The sequence below is a fragment of the Salvelinus alpinus genome, chromosome 6 (genome assembly GCF_045679555.1).
Source record: "Salvelinus alpinus chromosome 6, SLU_Salpinus.1, whole genome shotgun sequence".
Classification (NCBI taxonomy): Eukaryota; Metazoa; Chordata; class Actinopteri; order Salmoniformes; family Salmonidae; genus Salvelinus; species Salvelinus alpinus.
In genome coordinates, this window is record NC_092091.1 from 66,510,876 (window position 1) to 66,536,619 (window position 25,744).

Below are 25,744 nucleotides of genomic sequence, written 5' to 3' on the forward strand. Positions count from 1 at the left end.
CATTTGTGGTCTCCACACTCTGATTCATATCGATACTATCCTTCACAGAGCCACACATTTACTCAGGAAATGAAAAGTGTGATGGGATTACAGTACAGTCACTCTGCAGAATTATCATAAACTCGCCACCCAATTGAAGTTGGGCATCATGGTGGCATGCTATACTGTATGTATGGTGCATTTCTCTTCTACAATACCGAAGGTGGGAATATTTAACCCACTGTTGTCAGATGGTGCTGTATACTAATGAGTAGGGATGCACAATATATCGGTGAACTAATCGGAATTGGACGATATTAGCTAAAAATGCCAACATCGGCATCAGCTTGATGTCTAGTTTAATGCCGATGTGCAAAACCGATGTCAAAGCTGACGTGCATACCTATATAACGTAGGTACATGACGCCACGTCAAATTTAGCGCTACACGTGCAACACAGCATTCATTTGAAAGAGTAAGAAAATTTCAGCGAGACAACTCAAAGGCTAAATCCATGAATGAAAAGATAATGGTATTCATTGCTCTTGACAATCAACCGTTCTCTGTCGTGGGTGATGTTGGCTTTCGCCGACTGGTCGAGCACCGGTAAACACTACCAAGTGCGCTATTTTTCTGATGTTGCCCTACTGGAGTTACACAGTAATAGCATAACTGCTGTAAAAATAAAAATAACATTGTGTCACTGCTATTAGCTTCACGACTGACAGTTGGACCAGTGATTTCAGCCCCATGAGCATGCCGAGTCTAAAAGCACAGTGGGTCGTCGAGGATATCGTACTGAGGAAAGTCGTATTGCGTAAGAAATAGGTTTTGATTATGTTTTACTGGTAATGGGGACATACGTAAATGCCAAGAAAATTACTTTTGGTCAGTGTGTGTGTGTAACCTTTATTTAACTAGGCAAGTCAGTTAAGAACAAATTCTTATTTACAATGACGGCCTACCCCAGCCTAAACCCGCACAACGCTGGGCCAATTGTGCGCCGCCCTATGGGACTCCCAATCACGGACGGATGTGATACAGCCTGGATTTGAACCAGGGACTGTAGTGACGCCTCTTGGACTGAGATGCAGTGCCTTAGACCGTGTGTGTTAACTATTTAACTGTACTAGAATGCTTAAAAAGGCCCCAAAAAGTTTAAATATCGGTATCGGGTTTTTCGTCAAGGAAAATATCGGGTATCGGCCAAAAATGTCATATCGGTGCATCACTACTAACGAGTACAGAAGAAAAAATAAATATTGTCACATACACATTCCTAGATGGCTGTTGACCTAAATGGTGCTCTGCTCTCTAATCCACACTTCAAAACAACTCCTGCCTAACAGGGGTCTGTGTGTGTCTGTACACTCTAGCTACAAGGGAAGGGGTGAAGGGGGGTTCCCCTCAACTAATCCCTATCTAACGTCAAATACCATCTCCACCAACGGCAAGAAGAAACGTCAGAAACGACAAGACGTCATACTCATCAATACCAATTCATCAGACGACTAGAAACTGTAGAAACTGACAATGAATTCCAGTATGAAAGATCCACTCCAAGTCCGAGGCCATTATCTTACAATAACGTAATGAACAATACAGCATCTTCCAGTTAACGCTGCAATATGAAGCCTCCCGAGTGGCGCTGTGGTCTAAGACACTGAATTGTGGTGCTAGCTGTGCCACTAGAGATTCTGGGTTCGAGTCCAGGCTCTGTTGCAGCCAGCCGTGACCGGGAGACCCATGGGACGGCGCACAATTGGCCCAGCGTCGTCCAGGTTAGGGGAGGGTTTGGCTGGCAGGGATGTCCTTGTCCCATCGCGCACTAGCGGCTCCTGTGGCGTGGCGGGCCGGGCACAGTGCACGCTGACACGGTCGCCAGGTGTACGGTGTTTCCCTCGACACATTGGTGCAGCTGGCTTCCGGGTTAAGTGAGCATTGTGTCAAGAAGCAGTGCGGCTTGGTTGTGTTTCGGAGGACACACGGCTCTCGAAGTCCACCTCTCCCGAGTCCGTACGGGAGTTGCAGCGATGAGATAAGACTAACTACCAATTGGATACCACAAAATTGGGGAGAAAAAGGGTATTTTTTTGTATTTTTTATAATAATAATACTTTTTTTAAATTCAAATATAAATATGGGTTATAGATCTGCCATTCTCATTGAAAGCAAGTCTAAGAAACAGTAGATATGTTCTATGTGCGCTATTTCTATGCTTCCATTCCTAAATTTAGTTTTTGTGACTTTTACTTTCGGTTTTGTACACCAGCTTCAAACAGCTGGAAATACATTATTTGTGGTTATGGAAAATATATTTCACAGCAGTTTAGATGGTAAAATGATTCTCTACACTATACTTTATAGAATTTTAGCAACAAGGAAACGGTGGAGCGATTTAACATAATATATAGATGTAATATATTCTAAAACAGATCTTTGTTGCACTACAACATCCCTCAGTATTGAGGTCATAAGGTCATCATGGTTAAGAGCGTATCATGTGAGGTGATGCCATGCTTTATCACGCAGGGTGCAGCTCCATGCAGAAGACCACAGCCCTCCTCCCCATGGCATGCAGCTCCGTGTGGGGACGCATAGCGCCGCGAGGGCCCCATTGTCTGATCTGGGATCAGCGCCACGTGGGGGCTTTGTGATGGTTTGCACCAACAGGCTGAAAGTGATTCAGCCTTTTCATTCTTACTAATCCATTCCTGCCGAAGGGCACTCAAAAACAGCTTTCCCCATTCGATCTGAACACGCATATGCAAACACACACACACACACACTTTTGCCTCTTTCCATCTAGACTGGTACATTGAGGAATAACAATTTAGAATAATAACAAACTAGAAATGGATGTCATTGACAAGTATATTAACATGGCTACAGAGTCCATACAGATTAACATTTGGTTGAGTTGTCAACTAAAGTGAATTCAACGTGAAATCCACAAAAGAAATGTCCCCATGTCATTGGAGGGTGTGGGGTGGATTTAAGTTAAAAGTTGGGTGAAAGTTGGACGAAATTCCCTTACGTTGATTACTTTTTTCAAATCTAATCAGTTTTCTATCTTGATTCAGCGTCATCACATTACATTTTTGGGTTGAAATGTCGTGGAAACAACATTGACTCAAGAAGTTTTGCCCAGTGGGAAGTTCTATAACCAGACCCCATTCATTTCATCAGCTATAGAGGAAGAATGAAGGACACCCATCCTAATGAGATAAAAATGGACTCTGTAGCCATGCCAACAGTGGCCCTCATCTACCGGCCATCGGGCTCATATGGATTAAGTGACTTTGCATTGAGCCGGTTACTACACCTTGTCATCAATGACCTCTAATACAAATCGGCACTATACTGCATTTGCACTACGGACGTACACCTCTGCAAGGCACTGTATAGACTCTGTACATTAGCCACGTCAGCATCCTGCCCTCGGCTTATATAGATATATCCCCTCTGTAAAAATGGTATATAGCCCCTCTGTAAAAATGGTATATAGCCCCTCTGTAAAAATGGTATATAGCCCCTCTGTAAAAATGGTATATAGTCCCTCTGTAAAAATGGTATATTCCCATTGTAATCAACCTGTACTTGATGTTTACTGTTCTGATATTGTATATTCTGTATGGTGTCTATGTGGACTTGTCTGTATTCTGTTTGGATATGGTCTACTGCTGGCAGCAGCTTCAGCAACACAACGGTTTACTATGCTGCAAGGCCTACATCCTCAGACTACATACATGTAAACATAAAACCGTAGGACTAGCATCCCGGACCCAGCTATCCTACATGATGTTCCCAGAGAGAACCATCCATCTCTAAAATGAAATATGCACAATGTTGATCTAATTAACTATCAGTCAGTCAGGACTTCCTTCATTCCTGCCCCTTCATAATGGTTTGGCTCCTAGTCCCCTTCATAATGGTTTGGCTCCTAGTCCCCTTCATAATGTCTCCTGTGTCTAGTCCCCTTCATAATGTCTCCTGTGTCTAGTCCCCTTCATAATGTCTCCTGTGTCTAGTCCCCTTCATAATGTCTCCTGTGTCTAGTCCCCTTCATAATGTATCCTGTGTCTAGTCCCCTTCATAATGTATCCTGTGTCTAGTCCCCTTCATAATGTCTCCTGTGTCTAGTCCCCTTCATAATGTCTCCTGTGTCTAGTCCCCTTCATAATGTCTCCTGTGTCTAGTCCCCTTCATAATGTCTCCTGTGTCTAGTCCCCTTCATAATGTCTCCTGTGTCTAGTCCCCTTCATAATGTCTCCTGTGTCTAGTCCCCTTCATAATGTCTCCTGTGTCTAGTCCCCTTCATAATGTCTCCTGTGTCTAGTCCCCTTCATAATGTCTCCTGTGTGTAGTCCCCTTCATAATGTCTCCTGTGTCTAGTCCCCTTCATAATGTCTCCTGTGTCTAGTCCCCTTCATAATGTCTCCTGTGTCTAGTCCCCTTCATAATCGCTCCTGTGTCTAGTCCCCTTCATAATGTCTCCTGTGTCTAGTCCCCTTCATAATGTCTCCTGTGTCTAGTCCCCTTCATAATGTCTCCTGTGTCTAGTCCCCTTCATAATGGCTCCTGTGTCTAGTCCCCTTCATAATGGTTTGGCTCCTAGTCCCCTTCATAATGGCTCCTGTGTCTAGTCCCCTTCATAATGGCTCCTGTGTCTAGTCCCCTTCATAATGGTTTGGCTCCTAGTCCCCTTCATAATGGCTCCTGTGTCTAGTCCCCTTCATAATGGCTCCTGTGTCTAGTCCCCTTCATAATGTCTCCTGTGTCTAGTCCCCTTCATAATGGCTCCTGTGTCTAGTCCCCTTCATAATGGCTCCTGTGTCTAGTCCCCTTCATAATGGCTCCTGTGTCTAGTCCCCTTCATAATGGCTCCTGTGTCTAGTCCCCTTCATAATGGCTCCTGGCCTATTCACTAGGTCTGGTTACAGGGTTGAGTGGGCAGGCCATTTCAGCCTAATCATCTCAGCAGTCCTAACAGGGCAGGCCTGTGTACCGTTCTGCTCAGGATAATGAACGAAATGTCATCCTGATGACATCACACACTGAAATAGTTGGATCGTGAAAGTGCGTGGCATTGATTGTTTTTATTTTGACCATTTTCACTCATTTAATTTCATTTAAGTCATTTAGCTGACGCTCTTATCCAGAGCGACTTACAATTTGGAAAGTTCATACATATTCATCCTGGTCCCCCCGTGGGGAATGAACCCACAACCCTGGCGTTGCAAGCGCCATGCTCTACCAACTGAGCCACACGGGACACTGACATATAGACAGAGGATGTTTGGAGAATGAGTTTACAATGTGGATTGCAAAGGGCTACATATACATCTGACAGTCCATGTCAAGGCGTCAGCATGTTTCAGTTTGGCTGGCGCCTAGCACAACTCGGCTAGGCGAACGAGTCTGCTCGCATACTTCCTGGAAAAACGAGAAAAAAACAGCAATAGTACTGTTTGTCCATTTTGATACGCCATAGCCAGTATACACTTCCTCAAAAGTCTGAATTAATCCAAGATAACTCAGGGAACCTGTCATTAATTTGGTTGTTTTAGTAGACGAGATTTTAGTCACGCAATTTTACATTTAACTAATGTAGTGAAGTACTTCTCAATAAAGAAATATGCATGTTGAATGACAACAAAGACTTTATTGAAAAATCCCTACATTTGACCAATCACCGATGAAGGGGCGTAGACTTCGGCTACTGACTTCAGCTTGCTTCGAGAAAAAAGCATGTGTGTCCGAACAGCCTAAAAAAACTTGCTGAAGTCCAAAATGAACAAAAACATCACAAAATGTCAGCATAATATACGCACCACCTTTTCCAAACTGTTTCGGCTGGGAAGCATGCGGACGCCCTAAGACTAATGAAAGATGCCCAAAATCTCAAGCATTGTGATAATGGCTAATAGAACATATTCTGGACACCATTCATTTGCCCATGGTAACCACAGATGAGGAGAGACAGGCAGGTTACTATAGGCTACCATTGACATCTGAGGGGTGAGCAGGAAAGCCTTCTCAAAGGAAAAAGACTGGAAACCATGGCCTAAGGACATTGGTTACCAACGCATTCAAAAATCAGAGGCCTCAATGGAACACACACACCTATGGCAACTGACAGTAGACCATTTACAATGGACAAAATACTGATGTGTTTGACATGACAGTAAATCAACGTCAAGGAGTGCAACCTTTGGCTGTCTTTAGTCAAAGTGGAATAGTGGATATGACTGTAATTGAATGAAAGGAATGCGAAACATACGAGCGATGGAAACCAGCCATCTTTTACAGACTACATGACAGTTCCATTCCCACTCTAACAATGACACCTCCGCTTCTCCGAGGGGAAAAACGGTTAACAGCTACAGTAGACTTTATTGGTGCGCTATCGTATCCTGCGTCATTTTGAAACGCTCTCTATTACCACTTAGAAGATTTCCCCTGAGAAAATAAAAATGTCTACCTCTTTATAAGAGCTCCAGGTAGGCTAGCTGGATGCGTCTGTCTCACACACACACGTGCACACGCTCTCTCGCACACAAACACAGTGTGTATGTTGTATTTCCTTCAGTTCCTCTTCCTGTAAGGATAAGGGGAATGAAAATGCTTGGTCTAAATGAGCAAACCAGCACATGGGGAGATTGGGGCCTATAGGTCACCCTCTGTGGATATTACCTCCCGATCCTCCATGTATTTATCTAATATGTAATCACTGTCTACAGCATCCCCAGATTGATGATATTCATCATATTCCCACGCCTTACATGTACCAAATGGATTTACATTTATAGATTTGTTTAAGGTTAAAAGGTTAATTCTGAGTGGGGGGGTGAATGGAATTCTCAAATCTTGGTAGACCTGAATTGGCTGTCGGTTGCTTTGCTCAGTGGGGAACCTTAAGAGGGGCAGGAGACAGGAGAAGAAGTAACAAGATAAGCCACAGGAGGAGGTATGTTGATGTGCCCTTGAGTAAGGCACTTAACCCTAATTTGCGCCATACTACTATGGTTGACCCTGTAAAACAAAATTTCTGGTGTACACACACACACACACACAGTTGAAGTCGGAAGTTTACATACACTTAGGTTGGAGTCATTAAAACTCGTTTTTCAACCACTCCACAAATTTCTTGTTAACAAACTACAGTGTTGGCAAGTCGGTTAGGACATCTACTTTGTACATGACACAAGTAATTTTTCCAACAATTGTTTACATACAGATTATTTCACTTATAATTGACATTATCACAATTCCAGTGGGTCAGAAGTTTACATACACTAAGTTGACTGTGCCTTTAAACAGCTTGGAAAATTACAGAAAATGATGTCATGGCTTCAGAAGCTTCTGATAGGCTAATTGACATAATTTGAGTAAATTGGAGGTGTACCTGTGGATGTATTTCAAGGCCTACCTTCAAACTAACTCAGTGCCTCTTTGCTTGACATCATGGGAAAATCAAAAGAAATCAGCCAAGACTTCAAAAATAAATTGTAGACCTCCACAAGTCTGGTTCATCCTTGGGAGCAATTTCCAGACGCCTGAAGGTACAACGTTCATCTGTACAAACAATAGTACGCAAGTATAAACACCATGGGACCACGCAGCCGCCATACCGCTCAGGAAGGAGATGCGTTCTGTCTCCTAGAGATGAGCGTACTTTGGTACGAAAAGTGCAAATCAACCCCAGAACAACCGCAAAGGACCTTGAGAAGATGCTGGAGGAAAACAGGTACAAAAGTATCTATATCCACAGTAAAACGAGTCCTATATCGACATAACCTGTGAAGACTTACAGAAAACGTTTGACCTCTGTCATTGCCAACAAAGGGTATATAACAAAGTATTGAGATAAACTTTTGTTATTGACCAAATACTTATTTTCCACCATAATTTGCAAATAAATTCATAAAAAATCCTACAATGTGATTTTCTGGATTTTCTTTTCTCATTTTGTCTGTCATAGTTGAAGTGTACCTATGATGAAAATTACAGGCCTCTCTCATCTTTTTAAGTGGGAGAACTTGCACAATTGGTGGCTGACTAAATACTTTTTTGCTCCACTGTATATATATATATATATATATATAGTACCAGTCAAAAGTTTGGGTCAAAACTATGAAATAACACATGGAGTCATGTAGTAACTTTCAGAACCCTTTACCGAAGGCACTGTAGATACATAGGTGGAAAAGAGGGTCTGGAGTGGTGATGCTGCAGGCTGACTAAGTTGGGGGAGGGGAGAGTCTTTACCTCCCCCTCTCCCTCCCTTCCTGTGCTCTCATCTCTTGGCCTTGGCCAGATCCTCATCTGACCCTTAGAATTCTGATGATGTAGTCAGGTCCATCATAATGGTCCATCATAATGGTCCTACTGGCAGCCATTCACTGTGATAATGAAACACTGGTGACATAATATAGCCAGAAATATTACCAACGGTTGCTGACTGGGGGGGATAATAGAACCATGTGATGTTCATACGCTGTGAAAAAGTTGTAAAATGAATACGGCTACAGGTGTGTGTGTGTGTGTGTGTGTGTGTGTGTGTGTACACATGCATGCTTTCTTACAATCCCACAAGGGGGGACATGGATTATCAAACCAGCTCCTGCAGTGGACTGCCCTATACTGTAGCTCCTACAGCATCTCTCTCTCTCCTTCCAGAGGCCAAATGTCACTGAAGTTAAGAGGGAATAAACTAAATATTTCACTCTACAATGTTTACAGGACAGCTGGCACTTTCTTTCTTCAATCCCACCTCCTGCCAAAGAGCTCCTGTTCTTTCTTTCTCCACACGGCTTTGAGATGTAAAACAGAGAGAAGTTTCTCTCTCAAAGCAGCAGCTGATTCTGTTGGCCCTGATGTAGCCCAGGGGATATCAATTAACATTCATCCAGGCTAGCAGCGTAGCAATCAAATAGAGAGAGAGAGAGAGAGCTGGACTGAGAGTGCATTGTGTTTACAAATGGAGTACACACAAGCTGCACTTTAACCCCCTACACACATAGGTACGCACAAACACACACGCACTCCCTCAATTTATAAGTCTAATTATCCAGTGATGGTCAGGGCCCTGGTAGGGGAGCTAGGGGGGGGGGGTGTTGGTTGGCAGACCCCTACAGACACAGACATTGCCTGGGACCAACGATTTGATTGTTTGGAGGAGGAGCAGATGGCAGGCTGGGCTAGGCTGTAGTCGGGCCGTGGGGCCGTCCTTCATGTGTTAGCGCTGGTAGCTTGTTCGCGCTGGCTGCTAAGCCCAAGGGTGAGGCATTTGATGGGCTTTTTGAGACGTGTCTCTGGGGCTTTGGGTTCTAATATGCTAGCGGCTACGCTAACCGTACAAGGCTCTCATTTGAAGGATTTATGATGTTCTTACACAGCCAAAACAGTGTGATAGCGTTAAAGACTTAGAATCCAATGTTTTGGATTAAATACTGAATTGAATTATTTGAGGGGAAACTAACACTTGAGAAAAGAGAACCCCTTCTCTCTGATAACAAAAGCTTCCACTTTACTATAATACAGAGCTTAGATAAAAAGGACACACTGAAATGGCTCTTCTCAAGGCCATGCCTCTCACCCTTCACAGGACACATCAGACGTAATAGTGAGTGACATAATGTTACAGCCATGGGGGGACAAACAACAATACCACACAGACAAACACACACAGACAACCCCCTCCAGCTTTAGAGGGAATCACAGGAGACACGCCCGTCCAGAGACGTGAGCATGGGGAGCATCTCAGAGCGTGAAAAGCAGTTTAGCTGGAGGAGAGAGGCACTGTCAGAGAGAGGGCAAGTCCTGTCAGATTATCCAGAAAAGTCTAATGTAGAGAGTTCACTTGGCAGACAGGCAGATTGGACAAGGAGAAGTGGAAAAGCAAAAGCCCATAGATTATGTAGTTAACCATTTAACTGCTAAAGATTTAACATAATCAGAAGTTCTAGGTATAAGCAATGCTTATTTACTCAGACACAACAGTTTGATGAATTTACAAAGGCATGAACTTAAAAATATGACCAAAAACCAGAGTAATATTTGTAGTTATCTGAATAATTTTCATTCAGAAATCAAATTAAATTCCATTGACTGAATGGCGGTCATTGAAGTGGACGGAGTCCATTATAGTCCAACTCTGTTCTTTAAGGGTAAGGATTCAGGCTTCTGCAGTTATTGTTTTATTTCACCTTTATTTAACCAGGTAGGCTAGTTGAGAACAAGTTCTCATTTACAACTACGACCTGGCCAAGATGAAGCAAAGCAGTGCGACAAAAACAACAACACAGAGTTACACATGGAATAAACAAACATACAGTCAATAACACAATAGAAGAAAGTCTATATACAGTGTGTGCAAATGAGGTAAGATAAGGGAGGTGAGGCAGTAGATAGGCCATAGTGGCGAAATAATTACTAATTTAGCAGTTAAATCTGTAAATTGACACTATTCTAATTTTGATAGCCTTTAGAAGCCAAACAGAGTTACTATTATGGTCCTAAAACACAGTAGATAAAAACATCCACTCATGTGTACTACATACATCCAAGTAAGACCCCACAGAACACTACCAGACAACACTACCAGACAACACTACCACAGAACACTACCACAGAACACTACCACAGAACACTACCACAGGACACTACCAGAGGACACTACCACAGAACATTACCAGAGAACATTACCAGAGAACATTACCAGAGAACACTACCACAGAACACTACCACAGAACATTACCAGACAACACTACCACAGAACATTACCAGAGAACATTACCACAGAACACTACCACAGAACACTACCACAGAACACTACCACAGAACACTACCACAGAACACTACCACAGAACACTACCACAGAAGCTGAATACAGTACATACCAGTACAGAGATATTGTATTATATGTAGAGGATTTGACAAGACTACAGTTACAGTAGACAGCAGGCCACAGTATGGTCTGAGAGAGAAAAGGCCATTGGCCGGTTTCCTATCTGTTCCAATGGGGCCGGTTTCCTGTCTGTTCCCTTATCCCATACCCTCATCCCATGCCAGAGAGGGGCTGGTGCCTGGTGGTTTCATGAGCAGGTGGCAGGGACTGATTTAGCTAAACTCTTGATCTCCACCTGCTCAGAGATAACAACTGTTGGGGGGAAATTCTCAGCCGAGCATTACAAGTATGATACTTCATATAACATAATGTGCAATCAGTCAAATGTCGATGTCTGAGTATTTATATGACTCACTTATGGTAAGTACACTTATGGTAAGTATTTGTAAACACAAGGTTATACGGACAAGTATGGGATCATGCTGGGATGGATGTCCTTTAAACAAGATATTTACAGCCATAATGCCCCTTCATTGACCTCCATTTTGAATGCATGTTTTGAATGACACAGCATCATGCGTGTACATCCTGTTTTGCGCCCAGCTCAAATTAGATACACACAAGCGGAGGCTGCTGAGGGGAAGACGGCTAATAATAATGGCTGGAATGGAGCGAATGAAATCAAACACCTGGAAACCATGTGTTTGATGCATTTGATACCATTCCACTTATTCCGCGCCAGACATGGCCATGAGCCCGTCCTCCCCAACTAAGGTGCAACCAACCTCCTGTGATACACACATAGATGGCCTTTCCTAGGATCTGCCTCATTGAATCAAAAGGACACAGTTACTTAGCTATAGGGCCATGAATACCTCCCCATTAACCTCCAGGGATAATTAGCTTTTAAACAGTCCCCATCGATCCTCCTCAGTGACAGAAAACTGTTGTATTGGAGTTCCCATTCGATGGAGTCGTTTAGGATGTGGTGTCCTGGTATAAGCCATTACATGCAACAGAGGATCCCCAAACAGCCCTCTATCAGGACTGAAAGGGCTGTTTATATGGTGATATAAATCAACCAATGGAGTGGATCATTACGAAAGCATGTGACAGGAAGAAGAGCAATCCGTCTCAGGAGTTGAACATACAGTAGATGCAACCCATGCTCAGTAAGTTACCGACTCAAACTCATCAAAACAGCTCAGAGAGTGGAACAATATGGGCCTTATCAATTTATAATGAACAACAAGAAATTACAGCATCTTACGTCTGAAATATTGATCTGCTAAAACTCTAAATGAGGAGTCTGCTTCCTATCTCTCAACGATGGTAGGAGTTACTGTAGACTCCATTCATTATGCTATACACGTTGGTGAGATGGCTGTAGTGCCATTGGCTGTCAGGTATTTTTAAATGGTGTTTAAGCACATGAGCCATCCCTCAGAGCTCCACAGGCCTGGGCTGCTGTTAGGGTTGTGTACTGTCCTTTGAGCTAGCCTGGGTCCCATACTGTATGTGCAGTAGCCAACTCTTCTATAGTCGTCATGGTTATAGACGGGTTGGTTGTTTAGCAACAAAACCGACGCATGCGCAACTATGGGGCAAAACAGACGGGGTTGGCTTAGATTGTTGATAACATGTAAACTATATTTCGTCTTCAATGATTACTGAAAACATACATACATTTGCACAATGAGCACGTGTGGTCTCTCAAATACATTGTTACAGTTGATAGCTAGTGAATTCTAGCCATATTAGCATACACATGATATCAGTCAAAACAAGACATGGTATCAAGAACAAGATAAAATTAGCTTACGATTCCCCACATGGCAGCTTCTTGTTACTGTTGCTAACTATCTGGACATCCAGAATCACAACACACGGACTTCTGCCCCATTGAAGCGTGTGCATTGTTTGTGACGTTGTCAGCTAACCCGTCTAAGTATATGCAGTAACCCATAGTTTCAAATGGAGAGCTGCCATAACAAATTGCATGCAGCATAATAAGAAAATGCTATAGAACTGACTGTAATCTAACTGAAAGCTACAGACAAAAACACACTTAACATTCTCTGTGAGCGAGAACAACTGTATTGTTGGAGCCAACCCGTTTCATTCAAGCATTAGCATAATCGTGTCATTTGCATATGCCTGGCAGCTCATGGACAATTTTTTTGCATAGCGTTAGAATATACAAAAAAAACAGGGGGATTGGAAAGAGGAGGTTTCCCTGTGAAATCCCAGAGAGTCAGCCTGCATTCCAGACAGCCCTGCAGCGCTCGTTTGGATTTACCACCGGCTTCCTCAGGCAAATCCCTTGTGACATCATCAGTGCGCGTCGCAGTCAAACCGCCCGCCACATTGCATTTCAAACAGCCCTGGCGAGTCGCCTGCCTGAAGCGGTCCCCAAGAACAGAGTAGGAAAGGCACTCCCTCTTTCTCTCACACCCCGTCTCTCTGCTTCATCTCTACACAAAACAGGATTCCTCCTCTCTCTGTCTAGTGCCGACAACACTGAATGTTGACGGATGAATGGAGAAAACATCCCAGTCAAATTGCAGCTGTGTTGCATCATCATTTATGATGAAGTCTCAGCCCACAGCACAGTCAAATCTGTTGAGGGCCACATATGCGATCCATGAAGGGATAAAGACAGACAGAGAGTCAGTAGTCTTTCTGTCACAGACATGGGACTGAATTAGTAACGGGGTGGATATCTAATGGGGCATTCCCAAGGATCCATCATGCTGTAGCCTATGCTTGGCAATTTTTGAAAGAGCAGCGATGTTGAGTACCAGAGGGTTGATCTTTTCAGTCAACACTTGTTTCTCCATCACTCTCTCATTCTGTCTCTCTGTCGTTCCATCCCTTACTCTCTGTGGACGGCCGAGTAATAAGCGGCCAGAGTTGGACTGAAGGGGTGAATCACTGATCGTGTACATGCTCTCTCTGGGCTAAAAATCAAGCTTGGTCAGCCATTTCTGGTCCAATACTGCTGTGTATTTCAGTTTGTGCTGCAAGACTGGTTCATTGCCACAAAACAAAAGCAAACAGGTGCAAATAGTGCAAGTGTCTAATGTACACATGAACTGTCTTCTCTGCCAGAGAAAGAGAGATCATCCAGACCATGCCTCTCCTCCTGATACAGAGCCTCCTCTGAGTAGAGGCTTCAGTATGTTGGGCTGGCCGGCCTGACAGAGGATAAGGATCATTATTTTCACGAGTCACTTCTCTGGCCCGTCCGTGAAGATTCCCGCCGGCTCCGGTAATCTGTCAGGAAAGAAGGGTCAACTGTGTTCTCTGACAGGACAATATTCAGAGTTCAGATAGAAGGAATGGGATTTTGAGGGACACTGCTTCTCTTTTCTTTAGCCTCGTCTAGCACTGAAACCTTCCCTGCAGCATTAGATGTCTCAATGTCTTCTATACTTTTAAGCGAACGGTCCTTTACAAAAACTGACTCCATTGACAGGCATCATGATCCTGCCGTTATCAAAGAACCACTTGCCTAACACCTCTCAGCACAGTGTCATAACCATTGCTTGTGAAATAAGAGGTCCACCGTTAAAAGCTCTGTAAAAAAAAAAATCCAACAGACTGTATTTCAATCCAGATTTATCAGAAAATCCACTTATCTTTAACAACTATGGAACCTGACTTCTAGGAAATGTTCTAAATCCACTCCCCCTTAATCCATTATGATGAAATCTTCTTCCTCAGATGAGGCTAGCATCATTTATATCAATCTAAAACTAAAGCCCATGATGGGAAATTAAATGCATCATGTGTTCTTCATCACTAGCACATTAGGTTTTCGTCCCAAATGGCACCCTATTCCCTATGTTGTGCACTACTCTTGACCAGGGTCCATAAGGTTCTGATCAAAAGTAGGGTGCTAAATATGGAACAGGGTGCCATTTGGGACACAGTGTAGATGTCTAGATGGAAATACTAAATAGGACCATACGGTGCTGTGAAAAAGTATTTGCCTCCTTTCTCATTTCCTCTACTGTTGCATATTGTTGATACTGAATTTTATCAGATCTTCAACCAAAACCTAAAATTAGATAAAGGGAACCTGAGTGAACAAATAATACAACAATTGCATACTTATTTCATAAACAAAGTTATACAGCACCCAATGCCCCTGTGTGAAAAAGTAATTTCCCCCTTAATAAGCGGTTGTGCCGCCTTTAGCTGCAATGACTCCAACCAAATGCTTCCTATAGTTGTTGATCAGTCTCATGTCGCGTGGAGGAATTTTGGCCCACTCTTCCATGCAGAACTGCTTTAACACCAATCTAAACTAAGCTGGGGGGAAATGCAAAGCAAAAGTTCTTGATAACTAACACACCGCGTAATCCTGGGCTGCTCGTTTCAAGTCCTGCCACAACATCTCAATTGGGATTAGGTCTGGCCATTCCAAAACATCATATTTGTTGCTTTTTTGCCATTTTCATGTAGACTTAATTGTGTGTTTTGGATCATTGTCTTGCTTCATGACCCATCTGTGCTTCAGCTCACAGACGGATGGCCTGACATTCTCCTGTAGAATTCTCTGACACAGAGCAGAATTCATGGTTCCTTCTATTAAGGCAAGTCGTTCAGGTCCTGAGGCAGCAAAGCATCCCCAAGCCATTACACTACCACCACAATGCTTGACCGTTGGTATGAGGTTCTTACTGTGCAATGCAGTGTTTGGTTTTCACCAGGCATAATGGGACCCATGTCATCCAAAAAGTTATACTTTTGACTCATCTGTCCATAGAACATTCTCCAAGAGTCTTGATGGTCATCCAGGTGTTTATTGGCAAACCGGAGTCAACGTTTTGAACGAGATGGGTCCCATTATGTCTGGCCAAAATCAAACACTGTATTCCAAACAATGCATTAAGTTTGTTGATTAGGTCGACTCTCGTGGAAATACTTGTAGTGCACCATGGGGTTTGTGTTGATTAGCGATAGTATAATGGTCGAGTGCTGATACAGATGAAACTCATAAATCATGAAGCATCTATGCTATAGATAAGACCTTTGGCCAGAGAACTCAATATGGATACCCCATCTGGTACTGATTCCCATCTCCAGTGGAGCGTTGAGTTTAACCCAACATACTCTAATATAGAGTCCCTAAAGTATCGTTATTCATTACTTGCAACAGCAAGGTTGAGGGTTTGATGCCTGCATGGGAAACATATGTTGAACACAACTGTCTGTAAGCCATTTAGGAGAAGAAATAAAATGGCTAAATAACCATATCATATACCTCAGGATTGGAGTTGAGACCTTGTGCTACAGGAAGTAACCATGTTGTGGCATTTACAGAATGACTACCATCTTACCTGTTTTCCCTCCAGTGTGTAGAGCCGTTTGACCGCCCCGGAGTCCAGCTTGATGGCGTCCGTGATGTCGGTCAGCACCTGTTCGAAGGAGTGGGCCGTCTTCTTATTCAGCAGGATCCTCACAGCCTTCCTGGGCTTGACCCCGCTGCGGATGACCGTCACCAGCTTGGGCTTGATGAAGTCTCTGGTGCCCAGGCTGGCCTCGCTACGCTGCAGCTCGCCCTTTACCAGGGTGCTGAGGGAGGACAGGGAGCGGGACTGGCCGGCCTTGATGCCCACTGACCAGTTAGGGTTAACGTTCTTGGTGTAGTCCACTCGGCGGTAGGGCTCGTTGGAGGCACACACGTAGCTCTCACCTAAAGGGAGGAAGAGGGGAGAACTAGTTAGAATTTAAGCTTCTTTAAAAATATATATATTTAATAAAAATCGTTGAATCAACTGTTTATAAAAACTGATATCAAATCCATCAATTGCTTATCAAATGTAGGGCAATTTAGTTATTGAAGCTACAGTAATCAACTCCATCGCATTTTCCAGCTCTGAATGCTACTTTACAACTGTCAATGGATAACCATTCATTCTAAATGACTAAAGGAGTGTTAATTAGCCACATAACTTGGAAAGTAACTCTAGTCAGCTTGACTGTGGATGACAAGGATTAAGGTTCCCCAGTGGAAACAAAAGCCACATTGAGACGGAGTCCAGCCAGTCAGTGTAACTCAGCCTTCTCTGTGAGCTCTCTCGGCCTGCCACATTGGACACTCTCCAAAGCTAAGTATTTTCCTTTTCCTTGCCCACATTCCATTGTAACAGTTAGCAAATGTGTTTGTGTGAGTGTTTCCCCTCAAGCCAAGGCCAGATGAATTTGACGACTCAAAAGGCTGATAAATGGAACCACAATAAGGGAAAGAGGAGGATGTGAGGGTGGGTGATTGTGTTTGTGGGAGGACAACACATGCAGGATTTTTATTTTCACATTCTGGGCATGGCTAACCTCTAATCTTTCATCATGGATTTTACTGTTTGTCACAACACTAATGAAACCACAGAATGGCATACTGTAGCAGCATGTAATATGCTACGCATGCAACTAGGTGAACCCATATTGCTGCGTTTGATGTCCTTGCTCTGTCACGACATTGCGCTATACTTGCGTATCTGGCCTTTACCAGTTTAAGCTCAAGGCACCGATCGATGACAACATGACTGAACTAAGAAAGGCGAGAAAACATTATTATATGTAAGAGATAGAGATGTGATGCTAAATCCAGCTAAATGAACTAAGAAAGGCGAGAAAACATTGTTATTGTGTGTACAAAAGGGAGAGGGGAATCTGAAGGACCTGAAGGGGAACGAACAATGAATGAACAGAATCTATCCATCTAGAACCGTATAGAAAGCTTACAGAAGCTAAGGTAAATTTGAGTTTTCCTAATGCAGTCAACCTTGCTCTTATTATTTGATAACCAAAACATCCTATTCTCAGCAGTCAGTCATCCAGGAACAGGAAGACAACAGTGAATGAGTCACCTAACGACAGTGGAGACAGAAGAACAGCTTGCATAAATAAAGGTGTCATCCGTCAGGGAAAGGAGTCATTTGCGAGAGTGGTGTGAAGACGATGTCTAACCCTCCAGAATAGCTCAATACCAAGCATTATTTTCAAGACCCACGACTGAAAAAGATGAAGATCCTTTGGTCATAAGACCACCACGCTGAGATCAACCTAAACCAGGACCATCGACCTGAGGTGTATATCAATCTGTTATCTTCTCAACTACAACTCTACCTTTTCATGTTGGACATTTCAGTATTATCTACTGCTCTTCTCATGGTTCCTCTCATTTGCTTTAAGACAAATAAAAAGTGATGGAAAGGAGGAAGAGGACAGAAGGAAGGAGACTTCCGTGACGGCGAGTCCCACGACACCTGGATTTATTCATCGACCAATTAACCAAAGGCTAATTAACGACGCTAGGCCACAGCTGGGGGACCCGAACAGATGAAAACGGTGACACCAAATGAGACCCGGAGCCATCATCAATTCAGATCAGAACGCCTGGAGAAACAGGTGGCCTTCTGAAGGGGGCTCAGGGGTGACAGTCCCTAACACCCCTGGGGACGAGAGGGGGGTCTCAGGTGCAGCATCACCAGAGAGGTTAGTGGACCCTGGGTGGGTGATACCCTTCAGTGGCCCTACAGCGGGGCCTCATGTGGACCACAGCCTCTTAAACAGCTCCCTAACCAAACATCAGCTGGTCAATATGGAGGAGAGGGGGCAGATCCATCAGTGTGTGCGCTGATCCATCACTAAACAAAGACACAGACGCCATCACTCAGTGGGGTAAGTGAGAGGTCATGAGAATGTGAGAATGTGTTTGTCTGACGTAGTCCCTAACGCTATGGTGTCATCTAAACAAGCAATGTTTTCCCATGAGTGAAGTCTGATGTTGAATCAATCAGCTTATTACATACCATGGATCTTATCAAAGGACCAGCGCGGGGTCAGGTGATTCATAATTCACCAGTGCGTTGAAGATATCCCTCTAGTGAAGATATCCCTCTAGTGGTGTGGGGGCTGTGCTTTGGCAAAGTGGGTGGGGTTATATCCTGCCTGGTTGGCCCTGTCGGGGGGGTATCGTCGGACGGGGCCACAGTGCCTCCCGACTCCTCCTGTCTCAGCCTCCAGTATTTATGCTGCAATAGTTTGTGTCGGGTGGGCTAGGGTCTGTCTGTTATATCTGGAGTATTTCTCCGGTCTTATCCAGTGTCCTGTGTGAATTTAAGTTCTCTCTCTCTCTCACTCTGAATGATCGGCTGTGAAAAGTCAACTGTGCTGACCTGTTGAACCCTCTACAACCACTGTGAATATTATTATTTGACCCCGCTGGTCATCTATGAACGTTTGAACATCTTGGCCATGTACTGTTATAATCTCCATCCGGCACAGCCAGAAGAGGACTGGCCACCCCTCAGAGCCTAGTTCCTCTCTAGGTTTCTGCCTTTCTAGGGAGTTTTTAATAGCCACCGTGCTTCTACATCTGCATTGCTTACTGTTTGGGGTGTTAGGCTGGGTTTGTGACATCGGCTGATGTAAAAAGGGTTTTATAAATTACATTTGATTGAAAGTCCTCCTCAAATGGCACACAATTGGTGTAGCATAAGACCACTATCGTGGCTTGGTTTGGATCCAATATAATGCCTCACTGTCATTTCAATAAGTACACTACAGCAGAGAAAGTGTGGTGGATGTCACAGGGTAATCCCATCCATCGTCCAGGGATCACATATGACTGAATGGGGCTTGATGAGGTTCACACAACAGGCCGGGCCAGTAGTCCTCAATCAATGGGGCTGGGAGCACACACACACACACACACACACAAAATCCATTTGATGGCTGAGTACACAAAGACAAGACTCTGGTGTTCGGCCTCCAGCATCTCCAGTCAAAAGGCCTCGTTCACAGCCAGGCCAAGACGCTCCTCTGATGGATTGACTGCATTCCTCCTGTCTCTGTGACCTGACCCCTGACAACAGCTGTGCCCCATTTCTCCACATCACAGCAGGAGGACAAGGGGACAGCCACTGAGGGTACAGCCGCAACCCACTGACAAAACAAGTTACTGAGGAGGCTACGATAAGTAGGACTTATCATCCCGACCAATGGAGTCTCCACAGTAAAGAGGGGACTTCTTGAGTGGAACCCAACCTGTGCATTGTTTATGGAACGACTTTGGAGTCCAGTCATTGTTTTACAGTAGAAAGAATGGAATGGTTAGAGGGGTTCCAAAATAAACCTGGCACCATATCAAAAGTCCAATAGGATTGGCTTAAGAGCTAAAACTCTACTCCTATAAATAGGTAAAACCTACACGGAACTCTTCATTAGCCAGAGTACCTACAGTATGACCTCACAGGCCACTATACCTACTAGAGGTCGACCGATTATGATTTTTCAACGCCGATTTTATATATATACACTGCTCAAAAAAATAAAGAAACACTAAAATAACACATCCTAGATCTGAATGAATGAAATATTCTTATTAAATACTTTTTTCTTTACATAGTTGAATGTGCTGACAACAAAATCACACAAAAATGATCAATGGAAATCAAATTTATCAACCCATGGAGGTCTGGATTTGGAGTCACACTCAAAATTAAAGTGGAAAACCACACTACAGGCTGATCCAACTTTGATGTAATGTCCTTAAAACAAGTCAAAATGAGGCTCAGTAGTGTGTGTGGCCTCCACGTGCCTGTATGACCTCCCTACAACGCCTGGGCATGCTCCTGATGAGGTGGCGGATGGTCTCCTGAGGGATATCCTCCCAGACCTGGACTAAAGCATCCGCCAACTCCTGGACAGTCTGTGGTGCAACGTGGCATTGGTGGATGGAGCGAGACATGATGTCCCAGATGTGCTCAATTGGATTCAGGTCTGGGGAACGGGTGGGCCAGTCCATAGCATCAATGCCTTCCTCTTGCAGGAACTGCTGACACACTCCAGCCACATGAGGTCTAGCATTGTCTTGCATTAGGAGGAACCCAGGGCCAACCGCACCAGCATATGGTCTCACAAGGGGTCTGAGGATCTCATCTCGGTACCTAATGGCAGTCAGGCTACCTCTGGCGAGCACATGGAGGGCTGTGCGGCCCCCCAAAGAAATGCCACCCCACACCATGACTGACCCACCGCCAAACCGGTCATGCTGGAGGATGTTGCAGGCAGCAGAACGTTCTCCACGGCGTCTCCAGACTCTGTCACGTCTGTCACGTGCTCAGTGTGAACCTGCTTTCATCTGTGAAGAGCACAGGGCGCCAGTGGCGAATTTGCCAATCTTGGTGTTCTCTGGCAAATGCCAAACGTCCTGCACGGTGTTGGGCTGTAAGCACAACCCCCACCTGTGGACGTCGGGCCCTCATACCACCCTCATGGAGTCTGTTTCTGACCGTTTGAGCAGACACGTGCACATTTGTGGCCTGCTGGAGGTCATTTTGCAGGGCTCTGGCAGTGCTCCTCCTGCTCCTCCTTGCACAAAGGCGGAGGTAGCGGTCCTGCTGCTGGGTTGTTGCCCTCCTACGGCCTCCTCCACATCTCCTGATGTACTGGCCTGTCTCCTGGTAACGCCTCCATGCTCTGGACACTACGCTGACAGACACAGCAAACCTTCTTGCCACAACTCGCATTGATGTGCCATCCTGGATGAGCTGCACTACCTGAGCCACTTGTGTGGGTTGTAGATTCCGTCTCATGCTACCACTAGAGTGAAAGCACCGCCAGCATTCAAAAGTGACCAAAACATCAGCCAGGAAGCATAGGAACTGAGAAGTGGTCTGTGGTCACCACCTGCAGAACCACTCCTTTATTGGGGGTGTCTTGCTAATTGCCTATAATTTCCACCTGTTGTCCATTCCATTTGTACAACAGCATGTGAAATTTATTGTCAATCAGTGTTGCTTCCTAAGTGGACAGTTTGATTTCACAGAAGTGTGATTGACTTGGAGTTACATTGTGTTGTTTAAGTGTTCCCTTTATTTTTTTGAGCAGTGTATATATTGTAATAATGACAATTACAATAATATTGAATGAACAATGAACACTTTTATTTTAACTTAATATAATACAACAATAAAATCAATATAGCCTCAAATAAATAATGAAACATGTTCAATTTGGTTTAAATAATGCAAAAACAAAGTGTTGGAGAAGAAAGTAAAAGTGCAATATGTGCCATGTAAAAAAGCTAACGTTTAAGTTCCTTGCTCAGAACATGAGAACATATGAAAGCTGGTGGTTCCTTTTAACATGAGTCTTCAATATTCCCAGGTAAGAAGTTTTAGGTTGTAGTTATTATAGGACTATTTCTCTCTATACCATTTGTATTTCATATACCTTTGATTATTGGATGTTCTAATAGGTACTTTAGTATTGCCAGCCTAATCTCGGGAGTTGATAGGCTTGAAGTCATAAACAGCTCAATGCTTGAAGCATTGCGAAGAGCTGCTGGCAAACGCAGTAAAGTGCTGTTTGAATGAATGCTTATGAGGCTGCAGCTGCCTACCACCGCTCAGTCAGACTGCTCTATCAAATCATAGACTTAATTATAATATAATAACACACAGAAAAACGAGCCTTAGGTCATTAATATGGTCAAATCCGGAAACCTTCATTTAGAAAACAAAACGTTTATTCTTTCAGTGAAATACAGAACCGTTCCGTATTTTATCAAACGGGTGGCATTCATAAGTCTAAATATTGCTGTTACATTGCACAACCTTCAATGTTATGTCATAATTACGTAAAATTCTGGCAAATTAGTTCGCAACGAGCCAGGCGGCCCAAACTGTTGCATATACCCTGACTCTGCGTGCAATGAACGCAAGATAAGTGACACAATTTCCCTAGTTTAATATTGCCTGCTAACATGAATTTCTTTTAACTAAATATGCAGGTTTAAAAAAATATACTTGTGTATTGATTTTAAGAAAGGTATTGATGTTTATGGTTAGGTACATTCGTGCAACGAATGTACTTTTTTCGCAAATGCGCTTTTGTTAAATCATCCCCGTAAGGCGAAGTTGACTGTCTTTGTTAGGAACAAATAGTCTTCACACAGTTCGCAACGAGCCAGGCGGCCCAAACTGCTGCATATACCGTGACTCTGTTGCACAGAATGCAAGAGAAGTGACACAATTTCCCTAGTTAAAAGAAATTCATGTTAGCAGGCAATATTAAGTAAATATGCAGGTTTAAAAATATATACTTGTGCATTGATTTTAAGAAAGGCGTCGATGTTTATGGTTAGGTTCACATTGGTGCAACGACAGTGCTTTTTTCACGAATGCGCTTGTTAAATCACCCGTTTGGCGAAGTAGGCTGTGATTCAATGAAAAATTAACAGGCACCGCATCGATTATATGCAATGCAGGACAAGCTAAATAAACTAGTAATATCATCAACCATGTGTAGTTAACTAGCGTGTCACGTTCTGACCATAGTTCTTGTGTGTTTTGCTTGTTTTAGTGTTGGTCAGGACGTGAGCTGGGTGGGCATTCTATGTTGTGTGTCTAGTTTGTCTGTTTCTATGTTTGGCCTAATATGGTTCTCAATCAGAGGCAGGTGTTTTGTGTTGTCTCTGATTGGGAATCATATACAGTGGGGAGAACAAGTATTTGATACACTGCCGATTTTGCAGGTTTTCCTACTTACAAAGCATGTAGAGGTCTGTCATTTTTATCATAGGTACACTTCAACTGTGAGAGACGGAATCTAAAACAAAAATCCAGAAAATCACATTGTATGATTTTTAAGTAATTAATTTGCATTTTATTGCATGACATAAGTATTTGATCACCTACCAACCAGTAAGAATTCCGGCTCTCACAGACCTGTTAGTTTTTCTTTAAGAAGCCCTCCTGTTCTCCACTCATTACCTGTATTAACTGCACCTGTTTGAACTCGTTACCTGTATAAAAGACACCTGTCCACACACTCAATCAAACAGACTCCAACCTCTCCACAATGGCCAAGACCAGAGAGCTGTGTAAGGACATCAGGGATAAATTGTAGACCTGTACAAGGCTGGGATGGGCTACAGGACAATAGCCAAGCAGCTTGGTGAGAAGGCAACAACTGTTGGCACAATTATTAGAAAATGGAAGAAGTTCAAGATGACGGTCAATCACCCTCGGTCTGGGGCTCCATGCAAGATCTCACCTCGTGGGGCATCAATGATCATGAGGAATGTGAGGGATCAGCCCAGAACTACACGGCAGGACCTGGTCAATGACCTGAAGAGAGCTGGGACCACAGTCTCAAAGAAAACCATTAGTAACACACTACGCCGTCATGGATTAAAATCCTGCAGCGCACGCAAGGTCCCCCTGCTCAAGCCAGCGCATGTCCAGGCCCGTCTGAAGTTTGCCAATGACCATCTGGATGATCCAGAGGAGGAATGGGAGAAGGTCATGTGGTCTGATGAGACAAAAATAGAGCTTTTTGCTCTAAACTCCACTCGCCGTGTTTGGAGGAATAGAAGGATGAGTACAACCCCAAGAACACCATCCCAACCGTGAAGCATGGAGGTGGAAACATCATTATTTGGGGATGCTTTTCTGCAAAGGGGACAGGACGACTGCACCGTATTGAGGGGAGGATGGATGGGGCCATGTATCGCGAGATCTTGACCAACAACCTCCTTCCCTCAGTAAGAGCATTGAAGATGGGTCGTGGCTGGGTCTTCCAGCATGACAACGACCCGAAACACACAGCCAGGGCAACTAAGGAGTGGCTCCGTAAGAAGCATCTCAAGGTCCTGGAGTGGCCTAGCCAGTCTCCAGACCTGAACCCAATAGAAAATCTTTGGAGGGAGCCGAAAGTCCGTATTGCCCAGCGACAGCCCCGAAACCTGAAGGATCTGGAGAAGGTCTGTATGGAGGAGTGGGCCAAAATCCCTGCTGCAGTGTGTGCAAACCTGGTCAAGAACTACAGGAAACGTATGATCTCTGTAATTGCAAACTAAGGTTTCTGTACCAAATATTTAGTTCTGCTTTTCTGATGTATCAAATACTTATGTCATGCAATAAAATGCAAATTAATTACTTAAAAATCATACAATGTGATTTTCTGGATTTTTGTTTTAGATTCCGTCTCTCACAGTTGAAGTGTACCTATGATAAAAATTACAGACCTCTACATGCTTTGTAAGTAGGAAAACCTGCAAAATTGTCAGTGTATCAAATACTTGTTCTCCCCACTGTATAGGTGGCTTGTTTTGTGTTGGGGTTTGTGGGTGGTTGTTTCCTGTCTCTGTGTTTTCTCTGCACCAGCTAGGACTGTATCGGTTTGCCACTTTTTGTATTTGTAAGTGTTCTCTGTTTATCGTTTAATTAAACATGTTGAGCACTGGCTACGCTGCGTGTTGGTCCGATCCCTGCTACACCTCCTCTTCTCTTGAAGAGAAGGAAGGCTGCCGTTACATAGCGATTATGTTAAGATTGATTGTTTTTTATAAGATACGTTTAATGCTAGCTAGCACCTTACCTTGGCTCCTTGCTGCACTCGCATAACAGGTAGTCAGCCTGCCACGCAGTCTCCTCGTGGAGTGCAATGTAATCGGCCATGATCGGTGCCCAAAAATGCAGATTACCGATTGTTATGAAAACTTGAAATCGGCCCTAATTAATCGGCCAGTCCGATTAATCGGTCGACCTCTAATACCTACTGCAGTATAACCCCAAATACCCCCAAGATGAGAACAACAACAAGTTTTTACAGCCAGAAGAAGTGAGTTGGCCCACTTTCCTTTCAAATCAGAGCAGAGAAAGTGTGATGCCTGCCAGGAGAATTCCAGCTTCCACTCTGAACGGTTACTTGGCAGAAAACAGGCTTTACATCCAGAGGTGAGGCAGAAGAAGTAGGCCTGGCTATGTGTTGGTGCCAGTCCATCTTCTACCACACTCACTGTCCCACGGCTGCACTCATTCTCCTTCCTGCCAGCCCAACCAGAAGTGATGCAATGTGTCTCCCAGCCACGGGATTGGGCGCTGACCTAAA

The 25,744-nt window shown here is 43.9% G+C and overlaps 1 protein-coding gene across 8 annotated transcripts in view; it reads right to left on the bottom strand.

Annotated features, from left to right (window-relative positions):
- Window positions 1–25,744, bottom strand: part of dclk2a (doublecortin-like kinase 2a) — an 84,991-nt gene that overhangs the window by 53,481 nt on the left and 5,766 nt on the right. For all 8 annotated transcript variants that reach the window (XR_011675681.1, XR_011675680.1, XM_071407453.1 and 5 more), the window contains exon 2: window positions 16,180–16,535. Coding sequence is in view for 6 of the 8 variants with exons in the window: in XM_071407453.1 (XP_071263554.1) it covers window positions 16,180–16,535 (356 nt within the window). In the remaining 2 variants the exon portion in view is untranslated. The remainder of the gene's footprint in view (window positions 1–16,179; window positions 16,536–25,744) is intronic.